The sequence below is a fragment of the Tasmannia lanceolata genome, unplaced genomic scaffold (assembly GCF_043159265.1).
Source record: "Tasmannia lanceolata isolate RefF3 unplaced genomic scaffold, GAP_Taslan_0.1 ptg000002l, whole genome shotgun sequence".
In the NCBI taxonomy this organism is placed as follows: domain Eukaryota; kingdom Viridiplantae; phylum Streptophyta; class Magnoliopsida; order Canellales; family Winteraceae; genus Tasmannia; species Tasmannia lanceolata.
This window is the reverse complement of record NW_027518679.1, coordinates 57,531,093-57,544,440: the sequence shown is the minus strand read 5'-3', so window position 1 is coordinate 57,544,440 and position 13,348 is coordinate 57,531,093. Positions and strand designations below refer to the sequence as shown.

The following is a 13,348-nucleotide window of genomic DNA, read 5'->3' as shown; positions in this document are numbered from 1 at the left end:
AAAAAAATTGTCACAAACAGAAGACATCATTAACCCAAAATTAATCTCCATATAACAAAATTTATACTGTAACTAGCATTCTAGGCCCCACCCCATCAAAACAGGGGAAATGATATTTGAGCGGAGTTAGTGGGCCCACCCTATCAAAACAGGGTGTAAAATGGGGGCCCACCCTACGCAAGGATTTTGGAGGGGGGATTGAAAAAATTTTCGATAAAAATTTTCCTTTTCAAACCGCTTCTCTGGAACTGCAGTGTACGTGGCAATCAGGTCCATTGAATCCTTCCCATGTGAAGTACATACATCGACCCCTCTGCAGTCCTGGATACACACTGCAGCTGGCTGTCCCGGGTTAGTTGATATGTCACTTCCCTTTTTTATTTTCTGCAATCCAAACAGGACTATTGGATGCATGATAAGCAAGAGTAATGACGAGATAAAATGATGCTATTTTCCAAGTAAAAATAAAAATAAAGTAAATATCTAGTTTACTTTCCCTCCCAAACTCAAAAGGTTATTATTAAAAAAAGAAAAGAAAAAAACACTCTTAGTTGACTAGGAAAGTAGAATGAAAATTATTTTACTTTTCACTACTATATAAACACTATTTCAATGCAACCAAACGTACCTTATATAGAAGTAGAACAAAAGGAAACATAAATTCCATTTAGGGCCCGTTTGGATACTTCACATTTTGTATTAGGATTTGGATTTGGATTTGAGTTTTGAATACAAAATGACTAGATCCGGCAGCTCATGTAGAGGGAGACAGAGAGGAAAGGGGGTACTTCCTAGTGGAGGGGAGAGGTTGAGGAGCAAAGAGGGTGAAGGAAACTGCCAGTTATGTGGATTTCCAATTTCTTATTTCCATAGCAAATTTAGAAATCTGATTTTTTTCACTGTCAGCTGCTGAATTAGAAATCCAAGAATTTGATCCAATCCAGATTACAATGAAAAAAGGGCTGCAAATGTGAGAAATCCAAATCAAAATCTTCTCGGCATCCAAACGGGCCCTTATTTCCAAATGCAAGTCCTTTTTCACCGCCACAAGGACTGTCATCCGAATATGAAATTTCCTTGTCAACAATAGTAAATGGAAACAAAACAATGCTAGTAAAAGGAAAATATGTTCTTTTACTTCGATTATCCTTGTACAACCAGATGAACTGCGGCGTAATCCCAAGCATAAGAATTTCAGTATGTGGAAAATCCATCATTTGTCCTATTACTTTGATTTTCCTTGTACAACCAAATGAACCTTGCGGTAATCCAATGCATAAGAATTTCATTATGTGGAAAATCCACCATACGGCATAGCCCATGAAGGGTTTGGATAACCAAACCACTGAATCCTGCCTCTATTTATCTATTCATTTTCCCTTGATCAAGGTAATCAGTTCAATTACCCTAAAGCAAGCCAATCATTCAAACATTCTCCTTCAATTCAATTACCACATCATTTATAATAATTTCCCAAATAAATCCTAATACATCCATGCGTGCATGAGCGAGAGATTTGTTCACTGTAAAGAACGGTAGAGATATAACATGATAAAATACAGAGATAAACGTAAAGAAATCACCGATTTAATATCTTTCATTAAAAGAGGAACTTCTAATGATAAATCAATCCCCATGGATGGTATAACGCTCCCATTTCTTCGTCTGATCGTATATCTGCAACCAGAGAAAATGACAGTCAAGTGTCTTTCCACAATATTAAAAAAAAAAAAAAGTGTAGTCCTAAACAAAAGAGCCAACCAGATCGTATTTGAAGCCCACATTCGTTTTGAATTGTTTGAACCTCACATTATGTCCATTGTACTAATCCTTTATAAGTACAAAATTTGTTTTACTCCTATTTTACTTTGAAAGAAACAGAGCCTTTAGTTTCAATCAGAAGGGGAATGCTCCAGTAGGACACAACCTCATTGTACCACAATGGGGCGCGCCTACTATGTCATAGTGTGGGGCACTTGATTGAACTGAACACTCCATTTGATAGGCCTTGCTTTGGATCTCCTATTGCCCCAAAATCACTCCAGTCAGGCAATCTTAAACTTCCAGTTAGGTACTTTTTGTTGAGAGAGAGAGAGAGAGAGAGAGAGAGACCTCCCATCTTGAAGCTGGAAAGATATGTTTGTTTTTCTCGTACCAATGCCTCTCCACCACCTTCCCAGCATGGGACTGCAAAACAACAAACATGTAGCGAGGTTATGCTGTTTGCAACAAGCACAAAGTGGCAGAATAGACAAAGAAAGGCTGACGGAAAGTAAAATTTTGGCGAAATCATGGAAAATTCATGTAAAATTCCGATCCAAGGGAAATTTCGGTAGAAATAATGTAATATTTTGACATAAATTTCGGTTTATTTTTTAAAATTTCCACAGAAGTGTATAAAATTTCAGTGGAAAACTTTAACATTTCGGTAGAAATTTTGCAAATAAGGGTGAAAAAAGAAATTTCAACCAATTTCATCAAAATTTTGGCAAAATCATGTAAAATGCCGTTTCAATGAACTTTCGGTTTCAGTCCAAACCGATTTAAAACTATGTTAAAAAAGAGGTACAGTATCTAAAAGGAAAATGAGAGGACGAGGGGTTCTGCCCTGGTCCTGACGCTCCCTGCTCGTCCTGCTAGCAACTCTATTTAAAATTACATATAACATAAAGGACTCTCCAGTTGTGCGCCCTTGCTCCTCAACTTATACTTTGCCCATTTTAATTGGTGCTACCTATGGGCCCATTTGATCCAACAACCAGACGCAGAAAGACTACAGATCACTCTAGCTTTTTTACTTTCAGATAAAAAACAGTAAAGGCTGGAACTAGGAGATACGATACCTCATCCTTCTCAATCGTGGCATCGGCTATAGTCCTCACATCATCGTGTACATCAAAATGGAAAAGCTGCAGAACAGAGAAAGTAGCCACAGTTAGGCACATCAACTCTGGCTTAAGCCCAATCCATATAAAAGGAAGATAGAAAATTCATGTTTACATTTACTGAAGTAACACGACAATAGAAGGAAGCTCGGAATAATTATAAAAGCTGTGATGCTTTTCATGGAAAGATAACACTTTGATATGAGAAAAGAATAAAATTTTAACGGGTACTCACACAGCACCCTAATTTCCACTTTTTCATGTATGTTTTAACTACATGATCCGTGACAAACCAACAAGACCCTGACTTGGTGTTCATTATCATACCGATAATTGCTGAAATATCATAGTCCAACAATGTTATGGATTTCAGCAGAAATATCAAAACTTTCAAAATTGTAAAGCTAGAACATAAATTTGGGTCTTATGGGTGGGTACATCTAGAGGCATCTGGTTTTAAAGGACAGCTTATCTAAGTAAAAGAATGGAAAATTCAAAAAAAGAATAGAAAAGAAGAAGTTAAGCTCGCCTCTCTAAAAACATAAAGGCTATTTTGGTTCACAAGTTTCTACAAAACCATGACAGCTTAGCCACAATCTCTATATAACCATCCACAAGGTTGAGCCTTACCGGTCCACTTTTGCCCCTTGCTTTGTTAATGATTAGCTCATAGAAACTATGCTGCTGAGCTCCCAAAATCCATGGAAACAAGGAAATAAGGCACTGTTAGTATGTTGCAGACACTTGAAAAAGCAAAAAGAAAAATTGAACTAAAAAAGTACTTACATGAGGAATGATCAAATCTTCTTTTACATAAAGAAGGTTCTCCACAGAAGTTGTTCGGATCTCTCGGAATTCGGGTGCAAGTTGCTGCTGAACAGCCCGAAGAAATCCCCCAATAGCATCACCCTTGCGAACCTGAAGGCCAGAAACCAAGGTTTTAAATGTCGGTTTCGGCCGAAATCATGCAAAATTTTGGTACTTAACAAGATTTCGGTGGAAATTTTGGTCATTTCGGTAATCTTGGAGGAAATCTTAAAATTTCAGTGGAAATTTTGGATTTCGGAAATTTCACCCGAATTTCGGATTCATGTACTTTCAGTGTGTCCTGACCGATTAAGGAAAAGAAAAGAACAGGCAAATTGTCAAACAAAACTGAAATGAAAGTCTTTTACAAGCCTGTATCACTCTCCTATGGCCTGCTCCATCCCAGTAGCTGTAAGTAATTTCAAGGGGCTCATCTGAAATATAGTGTAGTTCAGCACACTGGACAATATATTTATTCTCAGGACAAAATTGGCAACTAATAAAAGAGACATACTTCGAATTTGTTCTTGTTCACGAAGCCATTGCTTCCTCAAACGTTCCCGCTCAGCTTGTTCCTCTGCTTCTCTCTCACTGAAAGATTATCCTCAGTGCCCCTAAGCCACGGGATTAAAGCACAAGCAAAAATAGGGGGAAAAGTCTAATTCGTTTCAGTTAATACTAACTGCAGAAATAACTATGGAGAAACGCAATACCTGTCTGGTAAAAAGCTTGTCTCCACTGTTGGATCCTTGCCAAGTTTCCCATGGCCAACCATCTTTGATTCTTGATTGTCTGAAATAAGCGAATGCACTCAGATAACAATATGGAAGAAATAGCCAGCAGTTACATATCCAAAGCCAAATTACTGAACTTGAAACAGAATTAATGCTAATTATTTCTCTCCCAACATAGTAACATAATCAAAATTAAGAACTGAGAAATTAAAAAAAGATTAAATGTAAAAGAGGCTATTCCAGCTACCTGGAACGCGGTTCGTTCTGGTACGCGGTACGATGGTAGTCCGGTACGCGGTACGATGAGGGTATATATATATATATATATATATATATATATATATATATATATATATATATATATATATATATATATAGAGGAAAAGGATTGTACGCTCGACCGTACCTAAAGTTAGGTACGGTAGAGTGCCAAATCACATGGGTCCCACATTTTTGGTGGGCATCTAAACTATTCATTTGCAAGGCCCCATCATAGATAGGGTGCATACCAAAAATCAGCTCCATAGGATCATCCTAACCCATCCATTTGTGGAGGCCAAAATGGACAGACAGTGTTTGTCCACAAATCTGCCCATTTTGGCCTCCAGTTTTGGAGGGGTTAGGATGATTCAATGGTGCTGATTTTTGGTATGCACCCTATCTATGATGGGGCCTTGCAAATGAATGGTTTAGATGCCCACCAAAAATGGGGGACCCATGTGATTTGGCACTCTACCGTACCTAACTTTAGGTACGGTCGAGCGTACAATCTTATTCCTCATATATATATATTATTTCATATATTTTTACAAGAGTGTCATTCCACAGTACACACTACGCACATTTAATACACAAAATATAAAAACCTCGTGTATGTCATACATATTTTTTCAAAAAGAAAGTTCCCGTTGGAATATATGAATATCCTTCCATAGTCCATACTACATCCATTTAATAAAAAAAATAAGAAAACCTCATATATGCCCTACATATTTTTTTCAAAATAAAGCTCTAGTTCCAATTCAACCCAAAATATATAAAATTTGAAGCTCTCTCCATCTCTCTTCTAGTCTATATGCATCTCTCTCTCTTTCTCTCCCGCGGGTCGCCACGGTTCGTCATTTTTGGCGATCCGGGTCATTAGTGAACCACGTTTCGGAACGCGGATCGGAGGGCGGATGGTGAATCCGGTAACTATGTTCCAGCTCATGAATGGGGGAAAATAAATTGTCTATTGTATACAGTTGTAAGGTGAAACCATATAGGAAGGAAAATGCAATAGCTTCATGCATCGAAAAATTCTAACCAGTTCAGCTTCCACTATCAATCTCCAACCTTCTCTACTTTAAACTTCTCGTAGTGCATATGCTACCCATTTGGAAACCCTATTTTAGCACTAAGGTTCTACAGTAAAATGCAGTGTTCAGAAATGATTCCGGATTCGAACGGTGTATTTTCAGTTCGGTCCTTCTTGGAACTAAATAACAATCGAGGAAGGTCTTCTTGGAGAGCTCAAATATGGCGTCGGCCAATTCCTCAGCGCCTCTTAGCATTTGCATGGATGATGTCACACCGATGTATTAATACATCAGACCGTTTAAAGAAGAGATCTTTCCGTCTTGCTAGTTGGTGTGTCCTTTGTCGAGAGGTGGATGAGACGTTGGACCATTTATTTCTTCACTGCCCCTTCTTGGCCATTTTCAGATGTTTTAGGATGATGTGGTTTACGCAACGGAGAAGTTGCAAGATTATTTCAAATTGGTGTGGCGCCTTTCAAGGGCAATTGGGGAAGTCTATGTGGACATGTATACCTTATGCTGTGATATGGCATATATGGGCTCAAAGGAACTGTAGAATGTTCCAAGGAAAGGAGAGGCATTGGAATCACATCAGCCTCGAAGTTAAACTATCTATCGTTGCATTCCAAGGCGGCTGGAACATTCCCATACTCGACGGTGCAAATGCTAAGGAAATGGTTTTCTGTTATTACAAAAGGCAGAGGTTGCATGGTAATTGCTCCGCAATGGATTCCACCACGGGAGGGTTTTTTCAAACTGAACTTTGATGGAAACTCCTTAGGAAACCCGGGCCATGCTGGTTTTGGGGTTGTCCTGATGACCGAAATTGGTAACAAGATCCTCTACATTGAAGATAGGATTGATTCCTACATCATCAGGGAGTTAGAGCACATATGCAACTTCACGACTTTGTAAGTGCCCGCACTTCTAGAATTAAGCTTCTTGTAGGTACAACCTTAGAAAACCTTTCTAGACATACTTGTACCATGACCATGTCACCTTCAAATTCTACAAAGTGACGATACAAGTTTGCCCTTGTTTTGTAAGTTTTCATTTACTAAGATTGATTCGTCTATGTACCTCATCATATAGCTTTCACATATGCTCAGCAAAATTCTGTAACTTTTTTTTTTTTTTTGAAATGGCAAATCCTTTTCACTTTCTACTCTGCTTCTAGGTTATCTTGGTAAAGGCACAATATCGATTGGTCGATTTGGCTAGATTGTCGTGACTACCACAAAAAGGACTCTACCCCATGGATTTGTTAATGGAATTGTTGTAGGCAAACTTGACGATAGGCAAAATTTGGTCCCATCTTGCCACATGATCATCGACTAGACATCTGAGCAAATGACCCAAACTTCAATTCACCACCTCAATTTGGTCGTCAATTTGTGAATGAAAACCAAACGAAAATTGGAACTTTGTATTGACAGGTTTCCACAATTTATGGCAGAAATAGCAATTGAATTTGACATCTTGATCAGACAAGCTTGATTGACTTTGGTAAGCCATACAATCGGACAATCACCTTGAGGAAAAGTTGAGCTATGTGCACCGCGTCTGATGCTTTACTACAAGGCATAATGTGGGGTATCTTGGAGAAACTGTCCAGCACAACAAAAATCGAGTCATGACCTCTAATTGTCTTTGGCAAGCCAAGGACAAAACCCATGCTTAAGTCTTGCCATGGTTCATGTGGAACCAGTAGTGGAGTGTATATACCTATATTATGCTTTCGTCTTTTTGCTAATTGACAAGTACATCACCTTGGATAAGCCTCGTATGCCATTCTTAAGGCTAGGGCAAAAAAATCTGTCTTCAACCATCACAATGGTCTTATCATGACCTAAGTGTCCGGCAACGCCTCTAGAGTGCAACTCCCACACAACTTGGTCTATGAGCGATGTGTCGGGAAGACAAGGAGAATATCTCGAAAGAGGTACCCGTCATGCATTATATAGTCTATGGGATTGTCTTGTCATCCAGCTACAAGGTTGTCATAGATAGTGTCAAAGTCCATACATGCAGAATAATGCTTCTTTAGTTAGTCAAATCCAAAAAAATGGATGGAAATAGAATGCAAGATGTATACAACTCGGCTTAAAGCGATCTCAACCTTATTTTTGATTCCTGCACAATATTTGATGACGACGGTGTATTCTTGTAAGAATTACACAAACTTACCATGCCTATGACTGAGTTTCTTTTGGGAAGTTGAACTATTGGCATCTTTGCCATCTTCTGCTTTATACTTTCAAACGCTTTAGTAGCCGTCTTTGACCACACGAACTGTCTTTCTTCATAGCATCTGTGATAGGGGTCATGATGGTGGTAAATTTTTTTCACGAATCACTTGTAGAAAGTAGCGAAACCATAGAAACTCTGCACTCTGTACATGTTAGCAAGTACCGGCCAATTTAAAATAGCTTTCAACTTTTCAAGGTCAGCTTTTACACCATCAACCAATACTACAAATCCCAAAAAGATTGCATTGATGGTCAAAACTGAACATTTCCTCAAATTAGCATTAAGCGTCTCCTCATGAAGAATCCTTAATACCTGCTGATGATGAGTAACATGTTCTTCCTCACATTTGCTGTGAGTAGGAATATTATCAAAATATACAACTAAAAATTTACCAATGTAAGGCTGGAAGTCTCGGATCATAACTTTCACGAGGTGCTAAGGGCTTCAAAGGGCCAAATGGCATAACGAGCCACTCGTAAAGTCCGCCTTTCATTTTGAACGACGTTTGCTACTTGTAACATGATCTACTCCGGATCAGATGGTAGCAGCTACAAAGATCAAGCTTTGTGAAAATGGATGATCCCGCCATCATACACCATGTCGTCAAGCCGCAGGATGGGAAACAGGCACTTGACAGTGATCTTGTTGATGGCATGAATATCAGTGCGCATTCTCCAACAATCGTCCTTCTTTGGAATAAGTCTAGGACAGCGCACATGCTAAAAAGCCTTCACAGATGAAGCCTTTTTTGAGGTGCTCGTCCACTTGCCGCTTAAGCTTGGCGTACTGCACTGGGTCCATTCGATATGTTGGAAGATTAGATAGCTGCGAACCTAGAACAAGGCCAGTGGCGTGATATCAACCCTCACAGGAGGTAGCTCATATGGGAGCGCTTTAGGGATCATGTCTAAGAAGTCTTTTAAGATGGCTTTGATTTCTCGTAGAACTTCAAGAGTTAACTCATCAACAAGCTTTGAGACTTCCTTGGATACGACCATGTAGACTCTTGAGACCCTTGGGGGACATAGACTTAAACCTACTTTTCGAGGAGCAAGTTGAGTGGTTTCTTTACCGGAGTCTGGCGCTTCACTTTCGCACGACTCTTGAGACCCTTGGGGGACATAGACTTCAATATAAATGAATAATATTTCTTCCGTTCTGCATAAATTGATAGATGTAAGCCCGTCCAAAATGTATACATCATAGTCGTGTATATCCAAAGACAGCCCAAAAATATATGGATGATGTTCATGGGTACCACATCACCCTAAATCGACTCGTGGAGGTACCAAAAGATATAGTAATAAGGATGTGTTGTGTTACAAGTATTGTGGTGTTGTCAACCAATGCAATTTATATGGACGTGGTGACGCTGAGCATTAAATTGCAGATGATCAAGGGTAGATTTGGAGACAAACATTCATGTTGCTACCCCCATTAATGATGAGCTTACAGACCTTGTCTCCACTCTTGACCAAGTTATGAAGGATAGTGATGGAGAGCCAATCTTCTTAAATCTCCTCCTTCGGCATAGTCAAGAGTCATCATGCTATGCAGGACAAAGACGTGTCAACATCCTCTAAATGCTCCTTAGAAAAAGTCTTCAGTCACCAATTCTCGACGCCCATAGGTAAATTCTTGTAAGGGAAATTAACAGAGAGATGCCCTTTGCCTCTGCACAAGAAGCACCAATCTTCTGTGAAAGTCTTCCAGAGGGTGGTGTCATGGGCGCTGAAGCTACGACTTGTGGAACACTTGGCCTACGCTGAGTGTTGCTATAATTAGGTTTTGGCATTGGGCCTAGACCAATGTCTAAAGGATTTCTAGTAAGCTTTTTTTTTTAATGCTCCGCTACGTAGTATGCTTCTGCATTGTCTTCGCTACCTTTTGAGTCATATGAATGGTGTCCTCAAAATCGAAGTCATCTCTCTTTTGATCTCTACCTGTAGCCAGTTCTTATATTGCGAGAGAATCTAGGCGAAGCTTTCTGATGTTATACATTGCATGGTCAGCTCTTTCAATTTCCGCACGTATTCGGTAAATGTCAAACCACCCTGTCGTAAAGTGATCAACTATCTGTATTAACTCTTGACAATCTCTCGGAAGATATTCAAAAAACAAAACAAAAAATCTCTCGGAAGATATTTCTCTTATGTTTGGCTTCAATCTCCCTCCATTGAACAATGGGTGGATAATCCATGACATGCAGCTTATTCTCCAGGTTTCATCCTGACAAATTGAACTTTTTGATCCTTGGTTATTTTGTATCCATCAAGCAAGGAGCCAATCAATGAAGGCTTGAGGACACAGCATTTGCATAAGGTTTGGAGGAAAATCTCACACAAATTTGATTGGAAACTTAAAGGGGGTGTTTTTATGTTTTAACGAGTGTTTCAAGTTTTAAATACACTCCTTTGGTATGACCAAAAGGCTGAAAAACTCCATAAGAACAAACAAATCCCCTCCTAAATAGGACTCGGAAGAGCTAGAAGTGCAATTTTTATAATTTTGGAATCAAGAAAATTTACCTTCCAAAGTGAGCAGATGGTCCATTTTAATGATGATAACTATGAAAAATCACCATTCATAATCTTTATGTATGAATAAAGTGAAACAAATGTTAAAAAACAAAAAAAGTAGGCAAGAAAATATACTCACTGTTTTCTGCTTCCTCCTCATCACTTCCATTATCAATGTCATCAGCAAAGGACAATCGTGGATTCCCCTTTATCCTCCTCTTTTTCCGTTTTTGTAGTTGAAGTTCCTCCTCCCTACAATGTCAATGAACACAATAAATATCAAAGCCCACTCATAGCTAAAAAAGATATTAACAAAGCATCATTCAAAAATAAAAATAAAAAATTATAAGATTCCACCTACTCTTGTTGTAACTTTTGAAGCTTCTCTTTCTCTTCCTCTTCAATCTTGTTCCGAATGTTGACCCTCTACGTAGGAATGGAGAGCCAAAACACAGATTAGAATATTGTTGGTTGTAGACAATAATGTTGCCCTGCTTCAATATGAAAAACATGATAAATATTTCAACATACAACAGTGAGAGGAATTTCTTACCTTCTCAACGTATTGCTCTCGAGTAACTAGACCAACAGTCTCCTTCTTAAAAGCAGTCTCAAGAATCTGAAAATCAATACCCAAGAAAATTTTCAATAGAAAATCTATTGAACAATGAATTTCATAATCTCAAATCTCAAAACCAATAGAGCAATAAACTACTTAACAATGACTATACACATTTCAAAATCGAAAGACTAAAGAAAAATTGATATGAGAAAAGGCAAACCCTAATCATGGAAAGGAATAGATGTGTATGTACCTCAGAGGTTCCGGACCCAAATTGGAGGAGACCAGTCTGACCACCAACAGAAGCAGATTTGTTCTTGAGCTCTTGGATTTTCCTGCGCTCAACCTCTCTTTGCTTCTCCAACCTTCGTATCCTCACTGCGTCTTGGGCCGTGCCCACATACCCATCACCCATCCCAGCCATTGCTCTCTACCCTGTTATATAAAGAGGATGAACTGAAAATATAGTTACAAAGTAATGTTTTTACTACAATCTGTGCCATACTTTCATCTTCCAATACAAATTACTAGTACGGATTAGGAGACATGAATAGCATATCATAGAGGAATGGAAAAATCTACTTGCAAAAAATCCTTTGATCCAGACAGAAAAAAAAAAAAAAACTCAGAAAATCCATCAAGCTTACCTTTGCCTGTGAGATTCAAGAAGACAAAGAAGAAGAATATCTGACTCAGTTTCTGATCTTCCAATTACGGCAGGAGGTTCGGGGTAGGGTTTCGACGGGAGAAAAAAGAACAGATGAAGAAGTTCGAGCGATCTCCAAAAACATTTCTAGCTTTAACAATTTAATGCTCTGTTCTCTCGTCGGGAAAGTAAAGGAAAGGGAATGGAAGGGAAGAGAAGGAAACTGACGTGGCAGAAAGAAAAGGAAAGGAAAAGAAACCTCACAGAAAACCTGTCAGATGAGCGTTTCGTTGCACAGAAACCTGAGAAACCTGACAGAAAGCTCACAGAAACTTCCCAAAAACTACAGAAATATGCGTTTCAACGAAACTCAATAGAAACCTGTTAAACAGAAACTGTGACAAACTAACATGTAGAATTCTGAGTAACTAATACATTAAACCCAAATTCTGTGTTAAAAAAATCAGAAATGTGAATCTCATTACCATAAACCACTAAACCCTAATCCTAACCCTTAAACCCTATTTCCCATCACAAGAGAATAAATACCAAGCAAAATAAATATCCAGCACAAGAGAATAAATACCAAACAAAACATGTTGATTTGCAAAAAAATAATACGAACAGGTACGAACAAATACCCAAAATATTGTACCAAATACAAAGAAATGAGGAACAAATACCAACCCTAGATCTACCCAAAATATGAAAAAATGAGGAACAAATACCAAAAATATTGTAACAAAACTTGTTGATTTGCAAAAAAAATACAAATTTTTTTTTGTAACAGATGTACCCAAATACCCAAATACAAAAAAATACCGTAACAGAATATCTATAAACCTTATTTCTGGAACCCTAAATCCATATAAATCATAAACCCTAACCCAAATCTGTAAACCCTAAACTAAATGCATAAAACCATAAACCCTAAATCCAAACTCGGAAACCCTAAATACCAAAATATAATGGAAAAAAAAAGATAAAAAACGAAACCTTAACTAGTAAATCCGAATCCCTACCCTCAAACCCCTTATCCGAAACCCTATATCCAGCAAAAAAATTCAGAGAAAGATAGAGATAGAGAGAGGGGTGGAGAGAGAGAGAGAGAGAGGAGACTTACCGGACGGAGGTCTTGCGAGAGAGAGACGTCGACAGTGGTCTTGCGCGCGCGAGAGAGAGAGAGAGTCTGGGTAAAGTCGGGGAAATATAGAGGTTTCCGATGTATGAGGTGGGGAAAGGGCTTTCCGTGAAATCGCGGAAAGCCCTTTTCCACGTAATTTTTTAAAAATTTCCACGTAAGTTAAAAAAGTTTCCGCGGAAACTAAAGAAACACGGTTTTTGGAGTTTTCCACGGAAAAAAGGGAACTTTCTGCGGAAAAGTGGGAAAAGGAACTAAAAGAACACAGCATATAAGGGAAGATGATAAAATCACACCCCTGTAGGATTATTCACATCCCCGTAATGTGATCTGGCGTCAAAATAGCTTTAAAGTCATTTTGACGCTTTTTGAGGGCAGATCACGTTACAATACAAGGGTGAGGATAATCCTAAAGGGGGTGCGAATTTATCATCTCCTTTTATACGGTGTGTGCGCGTAGACCTGGCAAAAAGTGACCCGGACCTCCAGGTCCGCCCGGGCCGCCA

General features: G+C 38.7%; 1 protein-coding gene across 2 annotated transcripts; it reads right to left on the bottom strand.

The window, feature by feature from the left end:
• Positions 1–1,438: 1,438 nt before the first annotated feature.
• XCT (XAP5 family protein) lies at positions 1,439–12,980 on the bottom strand. Of its 2 annotated transcripts, XM_077383829.1 has the most exons (13): positions 12,825–12,980; positions 11,309–11,490; positions 11,047–11,112; positions 10,855–10,919; positions 10,633–10,745; positions 4,406–4,484; positions 4,207–4,283; positions 4,065–4,126; positions 3,672–3,803; positions 3,516–3,569; positions 2,844–2,909; positions 2,113–2,187; positions 1,439–1,677 (listed from the first exon to the last, which is right to left on the bottom strand). In XM_077383829.1, the coding sequence occupies exons 2-13, from the start codon at positions 11,477–11,479 to the stop codon at positions 1,627–1,629; spliced, it is 1,011 nt and encodes a 336-aa protein (XP_077239944.1). In that variant the 5' UTR covers positions 11,480–11,490; positions 12,825–12,980; the 3' UTR covers positions 1,439–1,626. The 2 variants fall into 2 exon arrangements, with proteins under 2 accessions (XP_077239944.1, XP_077239949.1); XM_077383834.1 differs by lacking the exon at positions 12,825–12,980 and having other exon boundaries at positions 11,309–11,507.
• Positions 12,981–13,348: the final 368 nt, after the last annotated feature.